General features: G+C 44.2%; 2 protein-coding genes and 1 long non-coding RNA gene across 7 annotated transcripts; 1 reads left to right on the forward strand and 2 right to left on the reverse strand.

The window, feature by feature from the left end:
• Nucleotides 1-44: 44 nt before the first annotated feature.
• On the forward strand, nt 45-16,218 carry LOC108884837 (mitogen-activated protein kinase kinase kinase 12-like). Its single transcript, XM_018678932.2, is given in 16 exon segments — nt 45-610; nt 2,501-3,046; nt 5,593-5,776; nt 5,896-6,087; nt 6,263-6,421; nt 8,766-8,924; nt 9,173-9,200; nt 9,202-9,282; nt 11,092-11,201; nt 11,321-11,437; nt 11,669-11,806; nt 11,908-12,319; nt 12,321-12,620; nt 12,840-12,907; nt 13,006-13,306; nt 13,487-16,218. Coding segments are annotated over 15 exon segments (2,844 nt in total). The 5' UTR covers nt 45-610; nt 2,501-2,538; the 3' UTR covers nt 13,574-16,218.
• Nucleotides 6,017-8,752, reverse strand: LOC127143125 (uncharacterized). The gene is made up of 3 exons (XR_007814325.1): nt 8,311-8,752; nt 6,279-6,499; nt 6,017-6,102 (listed from the first exon to the last, which is right to left on the reverse strand). It is a non-coding gene; the product is annotated as an uncharacterized LOC127143125 (long non-coding RNA).
• On the reverse strand, nt 15,782-26,711 carry LOC108884847 (poly(rC)-binding protein 2). Of its 5 annotated transcripts, none has more exons than XM_018678954.2 (13): nt 26,524-26,711; nt 25,068-25,196; nt 23,960-23,983; nt 23,833-23,865; nt 23,617-23,733; nt 23,388-23,519; nt 23,111-23,239; nt 22,627-22,701; nt 21,839-21,880; nt 20,527-20,599; nt 19,785-19,837; nt 19,443-19,612; nt 15,782-17,071 (listed from the first exon to the last, which is right to left on the reverse strand). In XM_018678954.2, exons 2-13 carry the CDS (start codon nt 25,134-25,136, stop codon nt 17,035-17,037), a joined length of 954 nt encoding a protein of 317 aa, XP_018534470.1. In that variant the 5' UTR covers nt 25,137-25,196; nt 26,524-26,711; the 3' UTR covers nt 15,782-17,034. The 5 variants fall into 5 exon arrangements, with proteins under 5 accessions (XP_018534470.1, XP_018534468.1, XP_018534469.1 ...); XM_018678952.2 differs by having other exon boundaries at nt 20,527-20,626; nt 26,524-26,710; XM_018678953.2 differs by lacking the exon at nt 26,524-26,711 and adding an exon at nt 26,227-26,379 and having other exon boundaries at nt 20,527-20,626.
• Nucleotides 26,712-26,718: the final 7 nt, after the last annotated feature.

The raw sequence follows: 26,718 nt of genomic DNA on the forward strand, positions 1-26,718 counted from the left end.
CTGACCCCCCCTCCACCTCCTCCACCTCCACCTCCTCCACCTCCTCCCTGTCCTAACAGTGGCCTCACTCACACACAACATCCCGTTTACCTGCGGTTGTCCCGTGTCTCACCGGACTGAGCTCGTCACAGCACATTTCTCCTCTGATAGGTGGACATCAGCGCTGGTCCTCCCCCCTCCTCCCCCCTCTCCTCCCTCCCATCCTCTCTCCGTCTCCTGTCGTGTTTACTATAGGTGAGATAGCCGTATAAATTCCTGAGTGTGCGCAGACCGCATCCTCAGAGGAGAGTGGAAAAGGAGGAGGAGGTGTAGGAGCAGGAAAAACAAGCGAACCAAGGGAGCGTAGCTATAGCTGTGTTTACTGTTCACCGGGATAAACGCAGGAGAAAAAAAACGCAGACTTCCTCAACACGGTCCTCCACGGCTGAGAAACCTCACTGGATGCAGAGAGGAGGAGGAGGAGGAGGAGGGGGAGAGCGTGGATGCTGATTACACCGACAAACCCAGAAAGGAAGAATTTACAGACGCTGCTTTTTAGACTAAACCCTGAACTGACGTGGAATAAGCCTTTGGATTTCACCAGCGATGGACCTGAGCTGTCGGCGCTGAGGTAGGAGACGTCGCCTTCGGTCGGCGTGATAGGCAGGTAGACATGGCAGAGGGCAGCTGGTCTTAGCGCAAAATAACGCAGCCTGTCCTTTTAGGTAGAAGAATAAGCTACAGTATGTGACAGCAACTTCAGAGCTGTCAGTGATGCTCCGCGGGATCTTCACCCCGCAGGAGGCGAGAGGAGAGGCGGCGGGGCGCAGAGCAAACCCCCTCCGATTCATCCACAATGCACTGGCCTGTAACAGACCGTAGCCTGCTCCTGCGGCTCCCGCAGCTGATACCTCCAAATAAATAAAGTGAGGGCAGGAGCGGGACTATTAGGAGACAGGATCAGTCGCATGTGAATGATGTGTGATGATTATTCCAGGTTTCAGACGCCAGATGTGTCTCAGTGGTTGGGTTTCTCTCTGCGCAGAAAATTCTAATGAGGATGATTTTTTCCAGGCTGTAGGGTTTCTGGTTGTTGCTCTGCTAATGAATAAGCCTTGCTGTGCCTCTCTTGTTTTGGACCATCTGGATGATTTCTCTCTTCCTGTTTATGGAGTACAGATAGTTATACACAGCCTGTATACAGTGGGCAGTGCCATGGCACAGTGGGCTGGTAGCTCATCCATCTGATGCAGCAGCATTACTTTCAGTCAGAGTTACTGTCACAGAAAAGGATGCTCAATATAACAGTCTGCAGATACACTTCAGATCAGTACTTTGACTCTGACTGACCTTCAAACTGTCAGGGAATGTAAATAAACCTGAGGTTTAGAGGAAACTGTAATTTTTGTCTAATTTCCACTACAACAACACGATTGTAGTACAGAGAAGGGTTTTAATAATATCATTATTTAACCGAGCAGGTAAAACCTGTCACCTCTTAGTCTCGCCTGTCACAGACAGCAGAGGAGGAGTGGATCACTTCAAAAGGCTCTGAGAGGAACTGATGCATTTTCATTCTCCACAGAGCGTGTATACGCCGTCATCCTTGGAGAAATGACAAGCTTTTAACAGGCTCGCAGAAGTCTCTCAGTATTACACAGCCATCGTCTCCTCATCCATTTTAATGCACCGGTGGTATCACTCAAATGTAGAATGTTAATCACCAGCTGTGGCACCACTCTGCACTGTGGACATGCTAAACAACAGCACTGGAACACTGTTAATGTAACACTCAATAAGATGGAGAATGATTTCATTCATTCCCTGTGATGCTGAAGTTACCTGAGGAGCAGGCTCTCCTATTATCTGCTGAGCACTTCATCAGAGGAAGCACTGAGCTGAGGCTTCCTCAGATTTATGGTCCAGACAGGCTGCTCTTTTGTCCTTCACCCACATCCTGCATCATGTTTCACATCGTAGTATTGATTTAATATCTTCAGATGCATCGTGACTCATTAGTTAATGTCAGCGTCCTGAACACATGTAGAGTAATAACCACCACACTCTCACCTTCATCACAACGCTGCACCTGTGCTGCAGAGAGTCTGATTAAGGAGATGATATTTATCGTCTGTGCTGATGATGAACTGTCTCATCCACTGAGTCTGTTGTTGTGTACTCTCTGTCGTTAAAGGCCTTCGTTACAGAAAGCTGCACAGACAAAATGGCCTGAATCAGATCAGAGCAGAAACTGTGAATGTGCATTTCTGTGATATTGATCTGAGATGGTTCAGTGCTGCTTGTGTCAGACAGAACAATCACTCCACTGAGTTTCTCTGTCACTTGTGATAACTTCATAACTGTAGCAAAGGCCTCTACTTACATCTCTTCCAGAGATGAAACCCTCCTACAAACTCAGTATTCAGCTAAATCAGCCTTCATAACTCTCAGAAAGGAAAAGCAATGATTTAACTGTGATTTTCATTCTCCTCTCTCTCTCTTTCTGTTTGGTCTCGTCCAGGCTCCCTGTTCTCTGGTTGTTGATGACCACAGTCCCTCATGGCGCTCGTTCATGAACCTCGTGCTCCCTCTCCCTCTCTCTCCGGCTTCAACTCACCCCTCTCTGACCCTCCATCCTTTCGGCGGCTCGATGCTGAAACGCCATGCACCCCGGAAATGGACCTGACCCCGACTCAGTGCGTCCTCCGCAACGTCCTCTCCATAGATACCGGGGGCGCCATCGAGCCCGGGGGCGGAGGAGGTGGAGGAGGAGGAGGAGAGGGTCAGACCGCCGGGCACAACCAGACACCGGGCGATGAACAGCCGGAGCACTTTGCCAACAGCGTCCTGAAGCTCCACGAGCATGACGGGAGTCCTGGGAGGACGGAGGGAGACGGGCAGGGGTCGGACAGCAGCGCGGTCAGGAGCCAGGCGGACGACGCCAGGCTACAGTGCCAGTCCACCGGAGGGGGCGGAGGGTTCCTGGAGGGGCTGTTTGGGTGTCTGCGGCCCGTCTGGACTATGATTGGCAAAGCCTACTCCACAGAGCACAAACACGACCTGGACGGTGAGTCTAGCAGTCAGATTCATTTTAGCACACAGTGCAAACACAATCACTTCCATACACACTGGGATCAATGGTTGCTTTTAGTTTTCCAATAACAGCAGCTACTGGCTCGCATTTAATTCCAGTCTGACGCTTTGATATGCTAATTAAATGATCTTATCCCTCAGTTTAATTACATTAAACAGTTGGTAGAAAAATGACTCTCACAAAGGCCACGTTGTAAACAAACACTTTCCTTGACGTGAACGAGCTGCAGCCGCAGAGAGAGACTCTATCAAAGCTGCAAAGGGCTTATTTTCCCCTGATATTTACCCCCCTTCCCTCCCGTCCTTTTGCCAGCTTGTGCCCACCCGCCCCACCTTCCTCCCACTACTACCCCCCTCCCAATGAAACTAGCTCCCTGTGACGCTGTGTTGTTTATGTCTGCAGCCACTACAATAGCGCAGAGCTCCCCCGGGACTCCTCTGCCAAATCTGCCTCATGAATTATACATGGCCACGCTCTGACCCCGCGCCTCTCATCTCTATTAACACAAACCTGACACACGCACACACGTATGTGAGCATGCGCCCAAGGATGAACACACACACACACACATCCACAAATAGAAACATTTAATATCTGGCACTGACGTGAGCGCATAAAATCAGATAAGATGCCAAAAAACAAACTTGCTAAAATACACAATCGCTTCGCACATCAGGCACGAAGGTGGTAGTTTTATATCTCTCCTTGTCTTTATAGCGTTCTGATATTTTATCACCCGTTTGACTTCCACATCTCGCCTTCTCTCCCCTCCTCCTCCCCTCTCTCATTGTCTCCTTTCCTCTGCTTTTCATCCCGGGCTGTTATCACTCCCAGCCCATCTGCACCTCGCTGCTCCCCTCCTCTGTGCAGCATCACAGGGAGTCACACACACTGAGGAGAGCAAAACGGATATTATAAAAGTGAAATAAATAGGGGTATTTCTACTGACTGCCTGCCTACCGTATGACAATGCCCCATTATTAAGCTTTGATTGGGAGGAACAATGTAGCACAATAGAAAGCAGGAAAATTGCCTGTCTTTTATTGATTCTGGAGGTTTTGGGGGTGTCTGGTGATGTGCTAAATTTCCTCAATTTATAAGATCAGACAAAGCAGACCAGGGGAAATTCTGGTGTATCAGATGAGGTTCTTTATTGTAAGAAATTTGAGGGGCTCATTAGAGGCTGAGCCCTCAATCAATCAGAGGAGAGCATTAATCATTCATATCATCCTTATTAATATGATTAATGTGTCTGAATCTTCTATCTCCTTGTTAAGAACAGCAGAGGAGCAGGCTGTAAATTCTCTCTGTATTAACAGTCTGTCTTTGGCCACATGGACCCCTGCCGACCCGTGGGATTCCCCCTCCCATCTCTACTCTTTTCACACACACACACACACACACACACACACACACACACACACACACACACACACAGCAACCACCATCACTTCCCTTCTATTCACCGTACCGTCTCTATTCACCGTACATCCACATTAGGCTCTCAAATCCCCTCCCTCTTCCAACCCCCCTCCCGCGCATTGGACCCCTGTTTTGCGTCAGCCCCACAATGGCACTAAGCAGGATTTAGGAGGCTGAGGGGGACTTACTCACAGGAGATTAGAGCTCCCTGTGTGTCTGCCTGCACTCCCTGAGTCTTAGGTTAAGGTGAGGTTCAACTACAGAACAGGATGTCAGCTGTGGTTCTGTTTTTGGGGCTTACAGCAGGTTTAACTGTGACACGATGTTCAGATGTGGCAGCGTCTGTGGTATATTTTCCACTTACAAGCTTAAGTTACAGTGTTTTGGTGTTTTTTTCTTTCAGTATGTAATCATTTTGCATTTTGATATAGTTGTTGAAGGTATTAGGCGATTAGATATGGACTGAGGCTTCCTGTGTTTCATTTTATGAGCAACATTTACCAGTAAGAGTGCTGCAAAGTGCTACACAGAATGCTGTACCACACGACATGCTGACATATTAAAGTGTTAAGAGTTAGGAATTAAAATAAACGAGTAATAATCACTATAATCACAATAATAATCACTGCAACATAAATACAGAAAAACTGAAACAAGGCTAAGCATCTAGAACCACACCAGTGGCTCTGTCAGGCTCAGGCACAGTGGTGCTAACACACAAAGGACAGCTGAGGCTGAGTGCCTTACTGGTATTTGGTCATAAACCACAATATTGGACAAATTAAAATTTTTGGTGCTGAGGGAAAAGTCAGGGAATCACCACAGTCATTAGGATTAATCCTCTGGGGACAGTGAATATCCTAAAATGTGTAAAAACAAACACCATGAAGTTTATTTCTGTTTTCTCACAGTTATAAACATCAGCTGCTCTTAACTAGATGATTCTGAGGCATCGTTTTATCATTCAGGTTGTAGGAATTGGTCTGTAATGAATTAATACAATCATGACTCGAGTCTATATCCATAATCAACATGTTACTACACCAATGAACTCACCAACTCCTTTACTTTGCCACCATCTTCTTCCCCAATCACAGAGGCATGGGAGGTCCCATTCGAGGAGATATCGGACCTGCAGTGGGTGGGCAGCGGAGCCCAGGGCGCCGTCTTCCTGGGTAAACTTCACGGACAGGAAGTGGCAGTAAAGAAAGTGAGAAACATCAAAGAGACTGACATCAAGCACCTTCGCAAGCTCAAACACCCAAACATCATCACTTTCAAGTAGGTCGAAATGATCCCTTGGTTTATTATGTCACAGGACAGTTATATGATCAATGTCAATTCCACTACTCTAATATGTTTTATCCTAACATGTTATACCTGCTCTTCTACATTCTCAGAGGTATTTGTACCCAGGCTCCGTGTTACTGCATCATCATGGAGTACTGTGCTCAGGGGCAGCTGTACGAGGTGCTGAGAGCGGGCAGGAAGATCACTCCATCCCTGCTCATGGACTGGGCCATGGGCATCGCTGGGGGCATGAACTACCTTCACCTCCACAAGATCATCCACAGAGACCTCAAGTCACCAAAGTGAGTTCTGTAGACCTGGTGAAAATGATAATATCAGAGCAAACAGGTCACATACCTCAGGTGTGTGTAGGCACAGTCCTGATTTCAGCTGATCTGATTTATCTGTTTTTAGTTTTTCTGCACATATGAACTCAAACATAAACCTGACAAATGTGTCATTTAACGTGTCATCCAGCATGCTGATCACCTACGACGACTCGGTGAAGATCTCTGATTTCGGCACGTCCAAAGAGCTCAGCGACAAGAGCACCAAGATGTCCTTTGCTGGGACGGTGGCCTGGATGGCTCCGGAGGTCATTCGCAACGAACCCGTCTCGGAGAAGGTGGATATTTGGTAGGTGTCAAAATCCCTTATGAACTGTCCTCTTGCATTGGTGAACCTTTTCAAAATCTCCCTCATGATTTGTCTTATCTGTGGTAGAATCAACATAGAATCTCATTAGTTACAGCCTGCTACAGTACAGAGCACAGGATCCCATTTCCAGAAAATCTATTCAGTATTATGTACAATATCTCATTACATGAAATTCTATAGGGTCTCTGCCGTATCTGATGGGTCGCCCTGTGTGAAGCCCTGATCTCCCCCCAGTACATTCTCCCTCTCTCCCTCTTCCATCCTACATCTCTCCATCACTCTTCCTCTCCGTCCTGAAAGGAACGCCGGCTAATTTAATAATTGATTTGCCAGATGCTGCAGTGCTCAGGAGAGGCTGGAATAAGCGTCCAAGCCTGCGGATGGTTTGGCCCAGGGCCAGCAGTGCATTAGCAGAGAAGTGAAAATAGGATTAAAAAGCTTTTGATGTAGAGAGAAAAGCAAAACATGGGTGTATACTGTACAGTTTTGTTTAAATTTATGTAAATTAATTCCATACCACAAAAGAGAAGGAGAGGATGTGGTGAAGTATCATGTTGTTTCTAGTCAGTTTTGTTTGTGGTGACATACTGTGACAGCTGGTGCAATGTTCACATCTGACTTTTATGTAAGGACTATACTAAATAACCAAAAGTAGAATTTAATGTTTTTAGTACAAACATACAAATAGCTAAACAATAAATAATGTTGCGTAACTTTAACTCAGTTCAGCCCAATTATATTTATTTCAGCAGGGGGAATTGTATGCAACAGCTTAGCACCCAGGTCAATAAATAAACATACAATAAATATGAAAAGGAAGAAAAAACTCTGTTAATCACAAAGTTAAAAACAATCAAACACAATAAGCTTAAAAATTATATTTGGCAATAAATACCTTGATAAATAAATCTGTCTATTGTTGCACAACAATATAAGGTAATTTTACTTAACATGAGGCCACTGGAAAAGAGTGGAACCTGACTGGCTTCAGTATGCATACTGTGAAATAACTGTAACAGTAAGAATTTCTGTCAGTATAATTATATATATTATAGGTCTGTGTATAAAATAATATAAACAAAATACATTTTATGAACTGCCTCACTTTTATTGACAGTATAATGGAGTATTTTCACATTTTTCTGTAAAGATAAACCACACTGAACTGACACATCATTGCAGATCATTCATTACTTTTCTAATTAATATCAAACTGTATAGAAATTCAGCAGCAGCTCTTCCTCAGTCTGGTTGATAACATGCATTTATATCATGACTCATAAACAAGGGGATGGATGGACTCTAAAAATATTCATGTAAACACAACACCACCCACCCCCCCCTCAGTGCTGCATGTGATGCTATTGGCACCTTGGATACTGTACATGGTCACCATGGCAACCCAGAGAGTCACCAACAACAGACTTGCCTTAGTTACCACCCCCATGGGCCTGCTGTCCTGCTCTCATACAAAACAGTTCAGCGGTTCATCAATGAGACACGATGAACTGTCTGGCAAATCATGATAATCTTTTTTTAAACTGTTTCCTCAAGCTGTGGCTCGGCCGCAGTCAATATAAACCACAGAAAATGGTGCAAATCAAATATAAAATATGGCGTTAGCAGCTTCCTCCACATTTAAATTTACTGTAGCTACTGAAAAAGCCAAAACCTTAACCAGAACATCAGGTTCAGTTTAGCCGAGGAAAGTTAGATTCTTTACAAACACAACAGAATTTCCATTTGTTTGGCTAATATAGCATTTAAGCTAGCTTACACGCACTCGTTTCAAACTTTGAACAAACGACTTAACAAGAGCATTACCTGTGACACAAAATTACACAAAATGAAACGAAACGTTAACGTACCTGGTGCTCTCATCGGCCAGGTGCTCCATAAAAAAAAAACCTTTACTTGGATACACGCTTGTACCCCTTGACCTTTGAACTTTTGTCACTTCCTGCCGCGTTTTGCCTTCAAAATAAAAGCATCCGATTCCATAATGAAGCCAAAGGGACAAAAATAAGAACAGCCCTGAGAGAACATTATAAAATGAACAAGCATTATGTCTTCTTATTATTCATTTACAACCAGTGACAACACTTTTCATAAAACCGAATTGATGAAACTATAAAGTCTTTTTCATGAGAGATAAATATCTTTTCACAGAGATAAAGTGTAGTTACAGAAATCTTAGAGGTAAAAGGCAGATTTCTTTGCCTTAAGTTTGAAAGTGTGACATTTCAGTCATGCTGCCTTTCATCTGTTCACTTCACATCATTATCAGTGTATCTGAGAGTAAATGTGCCACATCTCTCTGCAGGTCTTTTGGCGTCGTGCTGTGGGAGATGCTGACAGGAGAGGTGCCCTATAAGGATGTGGACTCCTCTGCTATCATCTGGGGAGTGGGCAACAACAGTCTACAGCTGCCTGTGCCTGATAGCTGTCCAGACAGCTTCAAACTGCTCCTGAGGCAATGCTGGTGAGCATGCTGGGAGGAAGGGAAGGGGGAGAGGAGCCAGAGAGAGATGGAGGGAAGAAGAGTGATATGGAAAAAGAAAGCTGAGGCGTCAGCAAGTAGGAGATTATAAGTGGAAAAGTTAAGAGGCTGAAAGAGTGAAAGTGGTGAGGGCGAGGAAAGAGAAGAAAAAATAAAAACATAAAGAGATGTTTCATTAAGACAGAACTAGTAATGAGAAAGGTAATCATGCTACTGGCTTCCATTCACAGGAACTGCAAGCCAAGAAACAGGCCATCGATTTCGACAGATTCTCCTGCACCTGGACATCGCCTCAGCAGACATCTTATCTACTCCACAGGAAACTTACTTTCAGTCTCAGGTAAGCTCTTCTGTCCCTCAGCAGAGTCAAACAATCAACAGTGTTTTTAGTGTGAGATCCTCTCAGTTTCAGTGAGCTGCAGTGGAGAGAATGAGGAAAAATATGCACTAAATTTACTGTAACTTTGGAAGCTACACGACCTGTCTTACTCAGTCTCAGTCTCCCTGGTCAAATAATAAATAAACTGACACCAGACAAGAGTAGAAATGACCTCTATACGTCTCTCTACCAGGGAACCTCCTGTCAACAACATCCAGTATCTCTAATAGTCATTTTGCTGTTAAGCCACTGCCATTTGTTTCCAGTCTGCTGCAGTGATTTCAGGCAGTGTGCAGCTGCCTGGGGCCTCAGGCCTCCTGGGAGCCCACTAATAATACCTGTCCTTTCGATCACAACATCTTATTGTTGATTCCTCCATCTTTGTTCCTTGTCACGTGCGAGTGCTGATTCGTGGTCAAAGCGAGGACCTTTTCCAACCTCCCATCATATCAAAATGAGAAGGTCTGCTGCGTGTGATGGAGAGGGAGGGAGTGTGTGTGTCTTTGTGTGTGTGATTGGGTGGGGGATGGGGCCCAAAGACAAATATGCTAGACAACAGCAGAACCTGAAACGATGAAGGACAGGAGACTTAGAAAAGTGTAATTGTGTGGAAGATATGTCTTAAAAGCACAGATGCATTTATAGCTCATGCATGTGCGATCATGCGACTCTTGTGCACACAAACACACAAATAAATAAGATTATATTTTGCTGCTTAGCTGCAATCGCCCTGCCCTTTTTTTTCTTTTTTTTTCGTATGATGCAAAACACAAACCTCTTTCACTCTCTCCACTTATCCTTGATCCTTTATTTCTCCCCTTCCCCCTGCACAGTTTCTCTCCTCTCTGCCCCATAATGGATTTTTCTTGTGACGTTGGAAAGAAGTATTTTCTGCTGGAGTGTATTGATTGCTTTAATGGGCAGGGAGCAGAGAGCAAAGAGAGAGAGGGAGTAAGAGGGGACTGGAGACATAGGGGAGTGCACACAGAGTCCATTAGCTTAATAAGAACAGTATCACTCGCACAGACAGGAATACACACACACATACAAGGTACACACATGTGGGTGTACATGCACGCGCTCATATATCTGACTTCCTTTGTCCTTTGATATGACAGGTATCAGATAACAGCTGTCACGCCTCAGTGTGAGCAAGAAAATGCCCACGCTGCATTTTTTTTTTTTTTGTCTTCATGTCATGTCAGTTCATGTTTAGTTCTGCTCCCTCTGTATTGATCATCCTCTGACAGCCTAATGGGTTTCAGTGATACACATGAACCTCAAGTCAGTCTGCAAATTAAGAGCTTTTTTTTACTGCATCAAGGTGCAATGAAATTTAATCGCAGTATAAATATCATTTGTTGTTAATATCATTAGTCAGATGAAGTGCAGTCATACTTTATTATCCTGGAGGAAAACACAGGAATGGCAGCAACTTCCACATCTAATAAAAACAGGATTTAATTTGTTATGTGATTTGATGTCAGCTACAGAGAGGAGCGACTACGATGACTTTACTTTGCAAAACCTTCAAGTGCAGGCTGCTGTGTTCTGGTTAAAACCTGTTATTGTGCTGTTTTTATAGGCATCTCTGGTTTTGAATTGATGCGCAGACACATCCACAACACAATTAACAGCAGTGGTAGTAGTGATAGTAGTGAAGTAATATTAGACACCATTTGTGCTTTAAAACTATCTGAACCATTTTAATAGAGAAATTAATAGTCATTAAATCCTGTTCTGATGGGTGTGTTTGATGTGTCCCACCAGGCGGAGTGGAGAGACGAGGTGAGGCACCACTTTGAGAAGATCAAGTCTGAGGGGACGTGTCTTCACAGGCTGGACGAGGAGCTGATCAAACGACGCAGAGAGGAACTCAGGTCAGCCAAGAATTAAAGACAATAAGGGAAAAAAGAGCTGATTCGATTATAGTAGTAGTAGATAAATGTGCACGTCTGTGTATTTATGTCTGTATCTCCCCCCTTCTCTCTCCATCCAGACATGCACTGGACATCCGGGAGCACTACGAGAGGAAACTGGAGAGAGCCAACAATCTGTACATGGAGCTGAATGCTATCATGCTGCAGCTGGAGATCAAAGAGAAAGAACTGCTCAAGTACGAAAACATTGACTCTGATTTCAGTGTAACAGATCAATCCAGCAAAGCTTAGAAATAAAGGCAGCATGTTACCTTTAAGTCCTAGGTACTGCATCATCTCTAACATGAAGCAAATGGCCATTATAACCAGTCACACGGGGCCACTGCATGTAACAAAGTGCTCTCATACACCTCTGAGTATCCATTGACATCCATTAAATGGTTATTGGCTCTGTGTTTTAACATCAGGAGGGAGCAGTCACTGGATAAGAAGTACCCAGGCTGCTTCAAGCACCACAGCTCCAGACAGTCAGCCTCCTCCAACTCGATGGAGAAACTCATGAAGAAACGCAACGTACCTCAGAAACTGCCCTCACACAGCAAGAGGTGAGACGGGAGGGAACTTATCAGTCATTTAGTGAAAAATAAAGAAGGGAAACCATCGAGAATATCTTTTTTTTAATTGATTCTGTGCTTGCCTTTTCCAGGCCAGATTTGTTAAAGTCAGAAGTCATTCTTCCCAAACTGGACTCGTCCATGACCCAGGTCACGATACCCAACAAAGGCTCTACCTCCCCTGGTCGCTCACGCCGAGGAAAACCCCGCTACAGGAAGGCTGGAAAAGGCAGCAGTGGGGATTTGGCTCAGCTGAAAGCCACACTGTCTTCGTCTTTAGCAATGGTCAACGCCACCTCGTCCGTTCCCAGCAGCAAGCACCATCTAGACCCCAGCGCGGCCCTCAGGGGCCTGCAGCACGACCTGCTGCTCAAGAAGATGTCCTCCTCCAGCCCCGATCTCATCTCGACCACCCTGGAGGCCGAGGGCCGGAGGAAGGGGCAGGCGAGGCCGGGGCTGGACAGAGCAGGCAGTCAGAGCGCCTCAGCCGGACTGGGGGAGAGCAGGAGGACCTGGGGGGCCGGGGGAAGGGCCGGACGTGGGCGTGGGGACCGACGACCTGGCGGAGACACCCCCACGCAGTGACACACCCAGCGAAGACGCAGCTTCCATCCCGTTCTCCAGCAGCCCCGACTCGCCGTGCGGCAGGGGAGCGGCCGCCGGGAGGGCGTCCGTCCTCGGGAGCCCCCGCACCCCCCACGAGGGTGAGGAGAAGGAGGATGGGACGGTGATCACACGCTCGCCCAGAAGTCAACGCCTCACGCCCGCAGCACTGCTCTACAGGGCGGCAGTGACACGCAGTCAGGTGAGACTTATACATGTATGTTAGATCAGGGCGGAAAGATGAACCTCCAGCTCAGTCGATTCAAAACCTGAATTCACTGAGCTTTTCAACAGTAGTATATGTATCCAGAGTGTCATCAGGGTCATGTCTCACCAGATGGCTCCAAAATCTTGGCAGGGTTGTTGGCAGTTAGTCTGCAGTGAAGCAGGTAAACACTGATGTTGTAAATACTCCCCACAGAGACGTGGAGTGTCATCAGAGGAAGAGGAAGGAGAGGTGGACAGTGAAGTGGAGCTGCCGAGGAGACGGTAAGAGCTTTCAAAAGTGTTACATAGAATTACTGAATACTCCATGTAGAAATCTTTGATGAGTATATCGCCCCTCTCCTATGCTGTTGGCCCCTCAGGCGTCCTGTGAGCATGACCAAATGCCAGTCCCTGTCGACGTTTAGCTCCGAGAACTTGTCGGTCTCGGACGGCGAGGAGGGAAACACCACCGACCACTCCCACAGCGGCACGCCGGACGTGGTCAGCACCAACACAGACGAGCGCCTGGACGACAAGAGCGACGACCTCCTGTCTCAGGGCTCGGAGATTCCCGCCGACCCGTCTGACCTGACCCAGCTGGGCTCCGACAGGCTGTCTGAGAAGGAGGCCATTCTGCGACAAGTCAAAACCCAGCTCGCTTCAAATGAACTGAATTATGAGGTAGGCAAAGAAAGAGTGAATGAACAGGAAGTAGTCAGATAAACAGTATAGAGACATGCAGATGTTAAGGTACAGACAACGGCTGCTTTCCAGTACTTAACCAACAATCTGATGTAGGTCAGTGTTAAAGAATCTGTTGCTGTTCTAAGTCAAATACTTCATGTGTCTGCTCCAAACCAGGGCCTGTATGACGACTCAGACTGTGACAGTGCAGAGCTCGACCACTCAGGCAGCGCAGAGCCCAGCCAGCCTCCAGCCAACTGGTGAAAAACCTCCCCCAACACCTCAACCCACTCAGATGCTCGGCCTCCGAACGCCCCTTTGACTCTCACAGACCTTAGCGAAACACTGAGTCACGATCAGGGACACAGCAGAGAGGCAGGAAACCAAGGCCCGCCTCCTTCGTCACAAGCAGCAACACAAAACAAGCCCTGATTAAATCCCATCCTGTGGAACTGAAATGAGGCGTTAGCCGAGCTGCCGGAGCAGCTGCCTCCTCTGCTCACAGAAACTGGCAACCAAGATCAGCTTCGCAAAAACACATGAACGACACCTCAGCGACAGAGGCCTCGGTCAGAAAGAGGCCAACGTACACAACCGCCCGGTCACGTCTCCCGCCATCTTCCATGTCAAGTTTGTATTTTCATCTCCGTCATGAAAAACGTGTCGTGTTATTTCACGTCGTGTCATATGTGAACATGTTTATGAAATCCTATCAGGGCTTCTATTATATTTTAACGTTTCAACTATCAACATCACTGGGACTCCCACTGGTGTTGCTACTTGCACTTAATTAATTTTATGAAATGTTCAGATGTCCACGTGGTCATTGTGTCATATCCTCTCAAAACTTTATGCACTGACTAATTTATTGTTAATTTACAGAGAATCCATCGACATTTTAAAGAAACAAAGTTTACATTTTTCATTTGTGACGTTTACATTTTTTATTTATATTTGTAATGCGGATTATGTTGCCATTTTCTACTTCTGTGTTTTAATATCCATGTAAATATGTGACGTTGTACAATGAACAAATTTTTAAAATGTGAGATTGTATAATTTAAAGGTGCTGATGTTTCTAATTAGGTGGAGCTACTCTATTTGAACCTCAAAAAGCTTATGGTAGTAGAATGTACTGTAGCTGCTGTTCATGTCTGAGCATCGAAACACAGAGAAAAAAAATAGGAGCAACATGTGAACAAAGAAAAAAGCAATATGTCTGCTCTGGTACAGTATGTCCTGTCGTATCGCAGGTCAAAGGAACCACATCCAGGTTCATTCAGGGCAGACAGGCTTTTTTTTAAATTAGTATTGCAGTGTTTGTTGTATTAAAACACAATACCTGTTTGAAATTCCTTTTCTGAGCATCTAGGTGTGTATATAGCATCAGAAGAGCATGCTTGTGAAAAGGTATGGATGGCCCATTGGATATTTATGAGCTGTCACAGTTTGGGACTCAGATCAAAATGAAGAATTAGACCGAACCCACAGAGGAAAAAAATGCAGCGACACTGCTGATTTATTGCAGGCATTTAATGACTGAAGGCGTATGGATGACAGGGACACTGAAACAGATCTCAGAATAACTGATTAATAAGATTCATGGTTTTCTTCTGCCCTCGATCGGCCCCAGCACGAAGCCACGCTGTGTTTGCAGTGTGCTAACACAGAGAGGACGTCATGTTGGAGCTGGTGTCATTTTGGGAAACGTAATAATGTGGCTCATTTATACAAACAGCCCTGTGGTTCTGTACTGTGGGTGTAGTGTTGTTTTAGTAGATAAATCACAGAGAACAACTCTTGGTTTACTCAGCATCAGGGGGTAAAAATGCTGAACAGTTCTGGACCTCAACTTTGCAGTTTTTCAGCTCTCAACATAGCAGATTACATACAAGCCCACAGTGCAGTCGCTCAGTTTACTGACATTGTCCTCGCCAGCTGAAATTTAAGCCAACAGATTTCTCACAAATGTGTAAGGGCTCCTCCATAATCAACAGTATGATACATGAAACTGTAGTTCTGATGTACTTGTGTCCCTTGACAAGCCTTCTTCATGTGCTCGTGGTTCAATCATGACTGTACAACAGCACGTTACATCCTGTTCCATTAATCCATGACTGATCAGGTCAAACTCAATAAGCTACAAATGGCAGCTTCTTCTTCTTTTTTAGTTTTTATCTGATGTTAAGTTTAAATTTGTACAGCGTTTTAAACTGATTGAGCCCCCCAAAGGTTTAAAGCTAAAAATCCTCCTGCAGGAGAAAATGTTGCCAAAAAGCAAAACTACTGCCCTCTAGTGTCTCGACTGTGGAGGTGAAACAACCCGGTATGAACTGAAAATGTTTGCTTTTTATACTGCATTATTGTAACTGTACAATAAATATATTTAAGAAACAATTTAAAATAAAATCAAACCTGTAAAATCTCAAACTCGTGTGCTCGGTTTACTCACGACAGGGACTTAAGACAATCGGTGGTTTGAGCATTTCACATCTTTATTTCTGTATTTTTTAAACAATGTTGTGGCACCCAGGTCTACAGTCTCAAAAACGTGCACAAAAGTTTTCTTTCCTGCAAATAAAAAATAAAATAAAATTCTGACTTGAGCAAAGCAAAGAGCAGGAAAACTAGTGTTAACTCACAACCCTTTCTTTGTCTAGTTCCAGAGCTTCAATGATTTCAGTTCTCAGCCTCATCACATTTAATAGACAGATCAGTCAGTGTCCAGGAGTTAATCCCCCTTTGGTAGTTAAAAAAAAATATTTCCTCCATTTAAAACAAATATTCCAACTTTTTTTTTTTTTTTTTTTAGTATATATCAGTCTTTACAAAAAAAGCGAGGAGAACCCTCTGCTTCCGATCCCTGGAGCCGAGCCCAAACCCCAAAACCCTCCCATCCCAGCAAAATATCAACACATGATTCAGGACCAGGAGAGTGGAGAGGAGGAGGGGAGGGGGCAGGAATGACATGTATAGGTGGGGGAAATAAACTGACATGCGTAGTAATACACATTTTTAAATTATCTGGATAAATTCAACTGTGAGTGTTAGAACATTTGTCTTCATAACCAAATATAATCAGTGACAGTGCATGTACAGCTACGTATTCTCCTCAGTGACACGAGTGTAATTCATGTTACGAGCACTTCAGTTGAAAAAAGGTGACAAAGGGGGAGAATGCTGTGTCTACTTAAAGCAAGTGAGTATGGACATGAAATAAGACAGACCCGACTTGTGGAACTGGGTGAGGGGGAAAAGATAAACACAGAATAAAACAGTCACTCTATTCTTATTTTTGATACGTTTTTTTTATTTTACCTTTTTTGTCTTTTCCTTTTTAAAGAAAAAAACTGACTGTACAGAACTAAATCTATATGCCTATTCAGAGTTTTTCCAACTCTACTCCTCTGTGATGGCAAAGAAAAGGGAAGAGAGCGAAGGATCCATCCAAGGGGGGAAAAAAAAAAGTCTAATAATAAATCATTAAAACCTCCAACTCGACTCAAAAAGGGAATTAAAAACCTAATTGTTTGCTTCTTTTGACTAAAACCAAAAACAAAGAAAATAAATAATGAACTCAGCGGATCAAATCAGTGGTGGTTGACATGATTTCAAATGAGGAAGAGGCAGTATAATATATAAACTCTTAAGTTGGATAGTTGCATTGACTGCTTTATGGTAGCCGATGATATAAAAGTGAGATTTAGTGCAGATGCAGTGTCTTATCAGTTGGCTGCCAGTCCTGTGGCCTCAGAGGAAAGCCTGGAGAAACAGACAGAGAGACACCCGGAGACCAGGGAGGGAGAGAGAATAAGGCATGCAATCAGACAGACGAGATAAATGTCAACCTCAATAACTGTACATTACATCATTAGAATAAAGTTCGGTATAAGGTGATCAGCTGGATTTACTGAATGGGAAATGTTTGCACCGATATAGGAAAAAAAAAAATCATTGGGTGTTCAGTTTGGCTGCTCCCACTGTCAGTGATAACTCTTCTCAACAGCTGATCAGTCCGACCTCAAACAGCGTTAATGGTTTGATAATGGAGCTGTGTTACAGAGACAGTTTAACATTTTGGAACATGCACTTTTTGCTTTCTTCCTTGAAGTTCAATACCACGATTGGCTGGTTAGCTTAGCTTAGCATAAAGACTGTAAATGAGGGGAAACAGCGCCTAGCTCTACCACACAAACCACCTAAATATACTGTATCTTGTTTGCTTAATCTATACACAACCTGAGGTGTACAAGGGAGTTACGAGCTATTGACTGTTTCTTGGCTGGGGGAGGAAGTTTGTGTTGTCTTATCACTCCAGGAAGTGACTGCCAAGAAACTGTTGTTTTTACACAAATTAAACTAATGCATTAAAACATGCTAACTGAGCTTCAAAGATGGTGGGTGGATTCTGTTTCCTTTGGACAAAGCCTCGTTGACTGTTTCCCCGTTTCCTCGCTCGATGCTAAGCTAAGCCCACCAGCTTCTGGCTCCAGCTAAATGTTCACTGTAAAAGAATCCTGTGAAGAAAGCGAGAAAGTGCACATCCTGAACTGTCCAACCTTTAAACTGAAGCTGAACTGGTTATTTTTCATATCAACATCGTGATTTAAAGGATGATTTGGTGCCTTTGATACCTGAGGGCAGATTAGGTTGGAAATGAAATTACAATAGTTTCTTACATATGCAGAAAAAAAGTGATACATTTACTCTCCATTATGACAGCTAACATTAGTCACTTAAAATTCACTACAAGAAAAACTATTCCCATAAATACAATTTGACATCTTAAAGAGAGCCGCTACCTGAGCAGAGCTTACACAAAGAGAGAAATGCTTCAGTAAATCAGTGAAATAATTCACTGTCCATGCTAAGTTCAAAGTCATTTTAAAAATATAATGCACTCAACATGTCATTTCTTTTAGGAGACAGGCCAAATCAAGCTACAGATATCTAGTTTATAAATATGGCAGCAACCACCTTTCTGGCTGTGTGTCACTTGTTTGTGTGCATTTGTTTTCTGTAGTAAGCATGGCATGGCACAGCCAGATACAAAAGCAAGTGCAGGTACAGACAACAAAGAGCATTGTCAGTACTTTAGTAGTAGATGACTTATGTTTCCTTCGTTAGTAAGGGGAGAGCCTTCGCCTTTTAGACTTGGAGCCGAGCTCTGGGGCGATTTTGGGCTCAGTGGGGATTGGGTGTGCAGGGTTACTGGCCCCACTGACAACATGGAGGGCCAGGAGAGGGAGGGGCTTGAGACTGAGGAGACTTGACACACAGGCAGGAGAGCTGGGGAGCAGGGAATCAGTGGAGGAGGAAGAGGAGGAGGAAGAGGAGGGAGGAGGCGGCCCTGGAGCCAACAAGGACAGAGGGATGGAGGCTGAGGGGGGCACCACACAGGAGGAAGAGGAGGAGGAGGAAGAGAAGGAGGAGGTAGCAGCAGAGGAGGTGGTGGTAGTAGTAGTAGTAGTGGTAGTAGTAGTAGTAGTAGTAGAGGTGGAGGGAGGGCACAGGCTGGTCTGTTCAGGGTTCAAGGAGGAGGAGGAGGGAGGAGGTTTAGAGGACTCTACACTGTAGAAAGAGAGACAAGGAGAGAGGGACAACACAGTCGGGATGGGTCACAGGGCAGGCTGGTGAGCAATGGGTGGGTGGGGGGTAAGGGGTCGGAGGAGCGGTGGAGTGTGTGTGTGGGGGGGGATCACTCAGGGATGTGACCAAAACACAGGACAAAAAGCTTCATTAGAAATAAATGTGTCAGTTAAAAAGAAAAGCAAAGAGGGGAGAAAAAAAAACACTTCTCTTGTGATGGATCACAAACACTGAAAGAATCTGCACAAATATCCAGACTAGAAAAGCTGTTGCATTGCACACATAAGCAGACAGGCTGGTCACTGAAACTATTTCACTCTTTGGTGAATTACAGTAGCACTGAGACATCAGGAGAAATGAAATGTGAGAGTGGGACTGAACAGAAGGACCAAATTTAGAAAAGAGAAAAAAGAAAAGTCAGGTCGGCCCAACTAACTAGGTTTAAATCTAACTTTATGTAGCGGCAATGCAACATTATTTTGATTTATTGAAACCTGTGAATCACCTGTTGGGAGCCAACATATTATACAAGTGATTATCTCACCTGGCGTTAATGAGGTACTCCGCCAGACTGATGCTGGCAGGTGAGCCTGTGATGGTGACCTGGCGGTCAGTCGATCCGTCCACTGGATTCGCAATCTTGATCTGGGCACCCGACATTTGCCTGATCTCATTGATCTTGGCTCCCTGGCGGCCGATGATGCACCCAATAAGCTACAGAGGAGAAGAGTCAGGAAGTTTAGTGACAGGAAAGCTTAACAGATCCTGAGTAATGAACACGTGCCTCAGGTAAAGTTAGCAACCTGGAATTAAGTGGGAAAAACATGAAATGTAGCGATACACTTCAACTGTTTACCAGTGATAAAAATGTACTTTTTACACTTACATCATTTGGAATGGTCATCTCATGGGAACTGGTCTGAGCAGAAGCATCTATCCCTGATTAATAAACAAGAAAATGATAAGCAACAATAATCAAAAAGTTCTAATCAATACACACACAATATCAAGAGAGGAGCACTTGGACGACAGAGGAGCAGATGCTCTTATCAGTAACAAATTCAGAAAGTAGTGAGATTAATATGCCATCAGGAGAGCTGCGAAACATGCATGCACTGAGTGACAGTGAACACAACACACAGCATTAACATTAAACTGTACTGATTATAGGAATGAAAGGACATATTATTAATACACTGGGCACTCATATATTCAGTGTATTTCAGCAAGGCATGGACTCGTTCCATTTTTACAACTCTGTCAAAGCTCAAAGTTTAAAATCGGTTCCTTTTTCCGCCCTCACAGCTCATGTGTTGCTTCTGCTGTTCTACTGAATTATAATGACCTTTCAACACAACGCAGGCCAATACAAGACGTCAAAAAGCAGCCTCAAAAATCCGCAGGGGAAGTCCTGTGTCAGCGTCAAAAACAAAAATGATACTTTCTTTGTTGACTTCCTTTCCAGTGAAGAGAGGCTCTTTCCCTGGTTAATCAGTGCATTTCTAAAATGATGCATGATCAATATTAAAGTACTTAAAACAACCAATATGACCCCTGTGTCCAAAAAAGTCAAACGAGTTAGTAAAATGTTGCACCGACAGCCGGTGGGGTCGTGTCATGCTGCATACCAGTGAATCCCTGGTTGCTTGGTGCGATGGGGAAGGGGCTCTGCTGCATAGCCAGCTGGTGAAGCTTGGTGAGCTGTGGAGAGATAGCAGCAGAGGAAGACTGTGAGAGTGAGAGAGGAGGCAGGGAGAGAAATTGAGGAAATGGAAAACACAGGAAGAGGGGAAAAACAGAACAAAAAAATCACAGTCAGTACAGACAGCTACACAAAGAACCTCCAAAGAAAAAAGAGATTTCACACACACACACACATACACATCAGTTAATAGTGTGTCTCTTATCCTTTCAAAAAGCTGGAGAACTGGTGTCTGATCAGTGTGTTTTATGACTTGTCTATGTAGGGTACCCCACAGGTATTCCTCCAAGGTGCAGGCTGCATCTCTTGGTAATGCTTTCTCGCAGTCATCAGGGTCAGGGGAAAGTCACAATACACAAGGGAGGGAGCGCTCAATGTGCAGGGGATTTCCTAACCAACACCAATACAAGACCCAAACATGAACTTTGACAGTCTCAACTTAGCTTAACACTGAACCTGTTTTCACCACTACAGCTGGTAATGGAAAGACTTAAAGAAGAGATGAGGTCTGTGTGTCTCTTCAACAAACAGATTTTACTTTAAAAACAAAGATTAGAGTAATCACAGTGCTTACTGACCTTTTAAAAGAAATAAACATATCTGAACTGTATAATTTTCACTGCATAATATCTTATATCTGATTATATCCTTACTCTGTTGCTAATATTTACAATATGGCAGATAATACTAATATCTGGTCTAAGACAACCAATACTGCTGAAGCAAAATCTAAAGCTCATTAAAAAAAGAGAGAGAGAAAGATTAATTGAGTGAACAGTGGGCAGAGCACAAAGTAATAATGAAGAGTTAATAAAGAGGGGAAAAGAACAACATGTTGCCTCGGGACAGACTAATGAACGAAACACGAAAAACAAAACAGAACAAAAAGGAAAAAAAAGAGTGAGCAGCAGGAACAGATTATTATTCATGGAACAGTGGAGAGTCTGGACAAACACAAACAACAAATGTCAGTTTAATTAACAACTGACTGCCAGTCAAACTGAGGAACTACACGAACATGAAGTGCTCTCTACATGGTTACAGAGTCTGATAACAGTAGATCGAAGGGAGGCACAATAAAATAAAAGTAGGGGGCAAGTGCATCTACAGTTATGGGCTGTAAAAGGAGGCGTGGGCGGGCGGGTGGGCAGTTGCACATTTTTGGGGAGGGCAGTTGCAATTATGGGTGGGAGTGGTGGAGGTGGGAGGGGTCATGTAAGAATGTCTACTGCACTTACATCTGGCTGTGGAATCGCGTGCTGTCCTTGTACGGCATATGCCTGAAACAAATGAAAACAAAGCTTTCATACGCCTCGCATCTGATTTTATCGGACAGGTCACTGCTCCAGCTACATCCTCCTAACGTAGAAATATCTATTTGAGACTCCGACTCATTAAAAAAAAGAATATCAACACTTATGTCTTGTCCAAAGTCTCCACATTTCTGGGAAAAGAGAAATCTTCAGAGACACTGCAGCAGAATCAAGGAAAACCAGAGGGAGAGATTTTTTCCTCAAAGAATAAAAAAGGTATTTAGTAAGATAAAAGACCTGGTAATGTTAGGGCCAACAAGCACCAGAAAGCATTTGGTTCAGACCAACAATAGCAGGAAATAGGCCACCTCACTTTTGAAATTTTCAAAAGATTGAAACAAACTCGGAGCGATCAAACAAATAGGAAGTCCTGCAACAAAAAGCCTCAAGGGCAAATGTTTTATTATCAGACGACCAAAGCTGCTGACACACTTTTAAAAGAATTAGCACAAGCAGCTCTGGTTGCAACTGTTTTCTAAACTTTAATCTCTTCAAGCTAGTCTTTTAAACTCGCCCAATCACGTATAGTATCAAGACTAGATGTGTCTTTCAGGATGCTCACTTCGAGCCAAACTGTATGATATTCTGCACATATATGCATCTCACACTCATCGTAATCCAAATGACAGACAACTGCAGCAACAAATACCCCCCCAAAAAACATCATGAATACACAGGTGGGATCCCATGTCCCTCTGAAGTGTCGTATGTACCTGTCCGCCTGCAAAGATGACGGGGGATCCTGAAGGCTTGGGTCGGTAGGGGATAGTGACCCCCTTAGGGGGAGACTGTACGGGAGACAAAGCATGTGTCATTATATTACTATCCACGTCGTCAAACAGTACAACAGTCAACAGTCTTTAAATTCTCTACTAGGAATGTCTTAATTTAGTTCTGCATTATCCTTTGTTCAGCTGTTTATATTCTCCTTCATTAGACAGCTGCGTTGTGTACTCATAGTCTCACATGATGCTCTGAGAAAATACAGTGTAATCAGTGTTAAACATGTTCCTCAACAAGTCCAAGTGTTTTTACAGTATCTTTAAAACACATCAGCCCCGATCCTGTCGATCAGCTCGAGACATTCTTGGTCCAAACCCAACACACAACAGCCGAGAGCCCAGTATTTCCCATCATTAATTTACAGGTCAACAGCTGCCACTTCATTCGCTTCACTGCTTTCATGAGTCCACTTACCTCAAGCATGACCACACAGATCTGCTTCACACACTCAATTATCGACTGGGGAGTGCCAGCGATGGTGATGGCACGCTCCGTGGAGTTGGGGAGCATGTCTCCTGCCACTTGTACCTGAGCACCGGTTGACTGAAACATACAAACGCAGGGAGATGAGATGAGAATTTAAGCCCTGCTGTGTATAATTCTGCAGATAGAGATGTGACGGTCAGTTAACGCCGCAGGGGTTGGAGCTCATGTGTTTTTGTTTTACAGGTTTTGTATTACATTTGCCTACCTCTCGAATTTCCTTGATTTTGCAGCCACCTTTCCCGATGAGGGAGCCACACTGGCTGGCAGGCACCACAATGCGGAGGGTCACTGGGGGCTTGCTGGTGGCTGTGCTGTTTGTCATTGAGCTGCTTATGTCCTGGCAGAAATGTGAAGATGAAGGTTAATCCGGTTCTGTGTTCAGGCTGGTTACTGCTGGCCTGCAAATCCACCAGACGGTAAAAACTGTGACCTACCTCTTCCAGCTTTTCGATGATCATGGAGAATGCTTTAAAGATGGCGGTGGTTGGACCTGCCAATGTAATGATCCTCTCAGGACAATTGCCCTCAGAGATGTTGATGCGAGCCCCACTCTGCAGACAAAAAGAGAGGAGCCTCTTGGTAAATAGAACATTACAGCCCATTGTGCTGTGGAATAACTAGAAGAAAGAAACGGGAAGAAAAGACCTCACCTCTTCTCTCATCTTCTTCACAGATTCGCCTTTCTATTAGCAGAAGATCACAACAAAAGTCAACACAAAGATCAACACAGATAATGACAGACCATCAACATTTCAATCACATGAAGCAGCAGCTTACCTTTCCGATAATGCTTCCAACTTCCTAAAAGAGGAAAACAGATACCGTTTTATTAGGCAGATTAATCATCTCTTCACACTTCCCACTTTTTACTACCACAGAGCAGGACACGTCTAACGTCTCCAGCTACAGCTTGACTAGTTTATCTGGAGAAAGGACAGAGCTTGTTACAAATTGAGGAAAATGCTCAGCCTGATCCATCACAAATTCCCAAGATCTCTGGCTCAAGCAGTTTTTGTTTCCATCTAATCCCACAGAGACTTAAGATGGCACTGTTGACACGTCGAGACCCGGGATGCAGTCAAGCACACGCTCTCCGTCAGCTGCTAATGAACAGACAAAACCGGGGCCTGTTTCAGAAAACCACGAGCTAGCCGAGCTTCTGCAGGATCATGTTTTTTTTTGGAGGGGGGATGTTATCACAGTTTGGTTTGACAGCAGTATAAGCTGACGTGTCAGAGTCAGATTTTGAGCAGCCGCTTCTTGCCACATGGCATCTCAGCATTTGAAACCACAATAACAACAGGTCACTGCGGAACTTGAGATGCAACAAGTGTGTGGCTATGGCTCTGTGGTGAAAGCCAGATGGATTAGTGATAACAGCAAATGCAATGTCAGACCTCCTGGTTGTAAATTTTACCAAATGTTTGATAGAGATGTAGAAATGGCTGCTTGCAATGTCACATGATCTCTCAAGCTGCTCTGTGGTCATTCAGAGAGGAACGCAGGGGAAAATGTTTAAAGAATATACTGCTCATTCGAGGGGCTGATGAGGAGCATAACTCTGCTCTCAGGAAACAGCTCGCTATTTCTGAGATAACAGCAAAGAGGAACATTTTTTAATATTTCAGCACAGTGAGTCTAACTTGGGAGGTAACACATTTAGACTTGAGGCAAACGTGATCTCATTTGTGTGAGCCCCGGTAGAGAAACACGCTAAAACACCACTCCACTTCGCTCCGAGATACAGGATCCCATCACCATGTCAATACCCTTACTCATCACATCAAAGTCCCTGCCCCGTAACATCCCCACAGGATTCATATCCATAAATATAACGTCATAGGCTATTAGAGTGCCGACACAAGCAGCTGATGGATGACCTCACCTTGCCATGCATGAGCAGCCTAATGGTAAGGGTGACATTGAGCCCTCCTTCAATCACACCGGAGTCCATAACTGCAACTGCAACCTAGGAGTCCAAATACAACTGGGGTCTTTGGTCACCGAGATGGATCTAAAGGGACGGACAGAGAGACACAGCAGACGTTAGGAAATTATAAACCGACGGTGATCATGCCATAAGAGCTGTGGCAGAGTAAAGAGGAAAAACACAACATGCACGCAGATTAGGGGCAACAACAGTAAGACAAGCTGTGTGCCTTTATATCATGTATGAAAGTGATCTGACTGACACACAACAAACAAAGAGGTTAACACTGAAAGCATTAAATGACAGCAACATTTATACCCATGGTGAGTTAATAATCTATCATATATATATATAATTTATACAATATCATAATTTTCAATATCATAATTCTTGAGAACACAAGGTATTTTATCCCCATCTTGCTAATTATATAACATATTAAAACATTCAGTTCAGTCACATCCTCTGGCTAAATGTGCAGTTTGATGACAAATTTAAAAACACATTATGTTACATACATGTTAGTTTTCCATTAGACAAAATTCCCCTTCGGAAATAAATAAAAACTTATTCAGAAAGTGTGATAACAGCCCATGCTAACGTTGGAGCTCATCAAAACTGATGCGTACTACGATGAAACAGAAAAAAAAATGGCTAAGGGTACTTCCACTGTGCCAACTACACGCTGCTGGTTAGATGCATCTTATCTCCAAACATCTGAATGCTGCTCCGACACAAGTTACCTGACTCCAAACAAGTAAATTAGCACTAAATCCACCTCAGCGCTAACTGAAAAACATATGGTTTGTATGCTAACGCTGCCTTCATCATTAGCTGTAAATCAAGTTTATCAACAAACGTGCGGGTAATTACCTTCCTCATTAGCACACTTAGAGCTATATTTCGTTAAATACACTCACAAGTATGTTCGGAATGAAAGGCAAACATATAATCTGTTAACTACGCGTGTGTTTTTTGGTTTAAAGTTAAGTCCATTTAACTATTAACGCTTGTTGTAAGTCTGTTAGCCGCTTAGCATTCTGGTTGCTGGGAAAATGAATGGAGCATGCGTGCGCTACTTAGCAAAGCTAGCTACTTCGCTTCATTACTCAACCTTATCAATAGCTAACCAAACACCGGCACCCCTCGTGGCATGGTAGCTGGGTCCTCTTTTAATTTAGCACAAGCGCTAAACAGCAGACGGCAGTTTTTAAGGGCGACATTAAAATCAAACTTCCCCGAGCTGAGACTGCGTGCTCATCGCCGTGCGGCCTGTTAGCACGCTGGGTGAGCAGCCGCTGCTAGCCGCCGCTAGCTGCTGCTGCTGCTGCTGGGCGCGATTTCTTTCCGCTACTTCTGACCATAACAACTAATATACAGAAAAAACACCAAACATCCAGATTAAACTCACCTGACTCCTGCGCTGGTAAGTGACCGGGGGGAGGGTTGGGGTTGTAAGGGTAGAAGGGGAGAGGTTCGGGAGGGTAGAAACCCGGGGGAGAGTTTAGAGAGGACTCGGGGAAGAGGGAAGAGTGATGTGAGATCGAGCTCCACTCCTTTACACAAAGACAACAAAATTATCACCTCTGAACTTTCCCCTTTCACC

Source organism: Lates calcarifer, linkage group LG12 (assembly GCF_001640805.2).
Source record: "Lates calcarifer isolate ASB-BC8 linkage group LG12, TLL_Latcal_v3, whole genome shotgun sequence".
In the NCBI taxonomy this organism is placed as follows: domain Eukaryota; kingdom Metazoa; phylum Chordata; class Actinopteri; family Centropomidae; genus Lates; species Lates calcarifer.

Bases quoted from the DNA above. Each gene is read 5' to 3' on its own strand.
- LOC108884847 (XM_018678952.2), bottom strand. From the start codon at position 25,136: ATGGACTCCGGTGTGATTGAAGGAGGGCTCAATGTCACCCTTACCATT. The intron at 22,702-23,110 runs GTAAGTGGACTC...TCTCCCGTACAG, and splicing joins TCTGTGTGGTCATGCTTGAG to TCTCCCCCTAAGGGGGTCAC. The intron at 19,613-19,784 runs GTAAGTGTAAAA...TCTCCTCTGTAG, and splicing joins AGATGACCATTCCAAATGAT to CTTATTGGGTGCATCATCGG.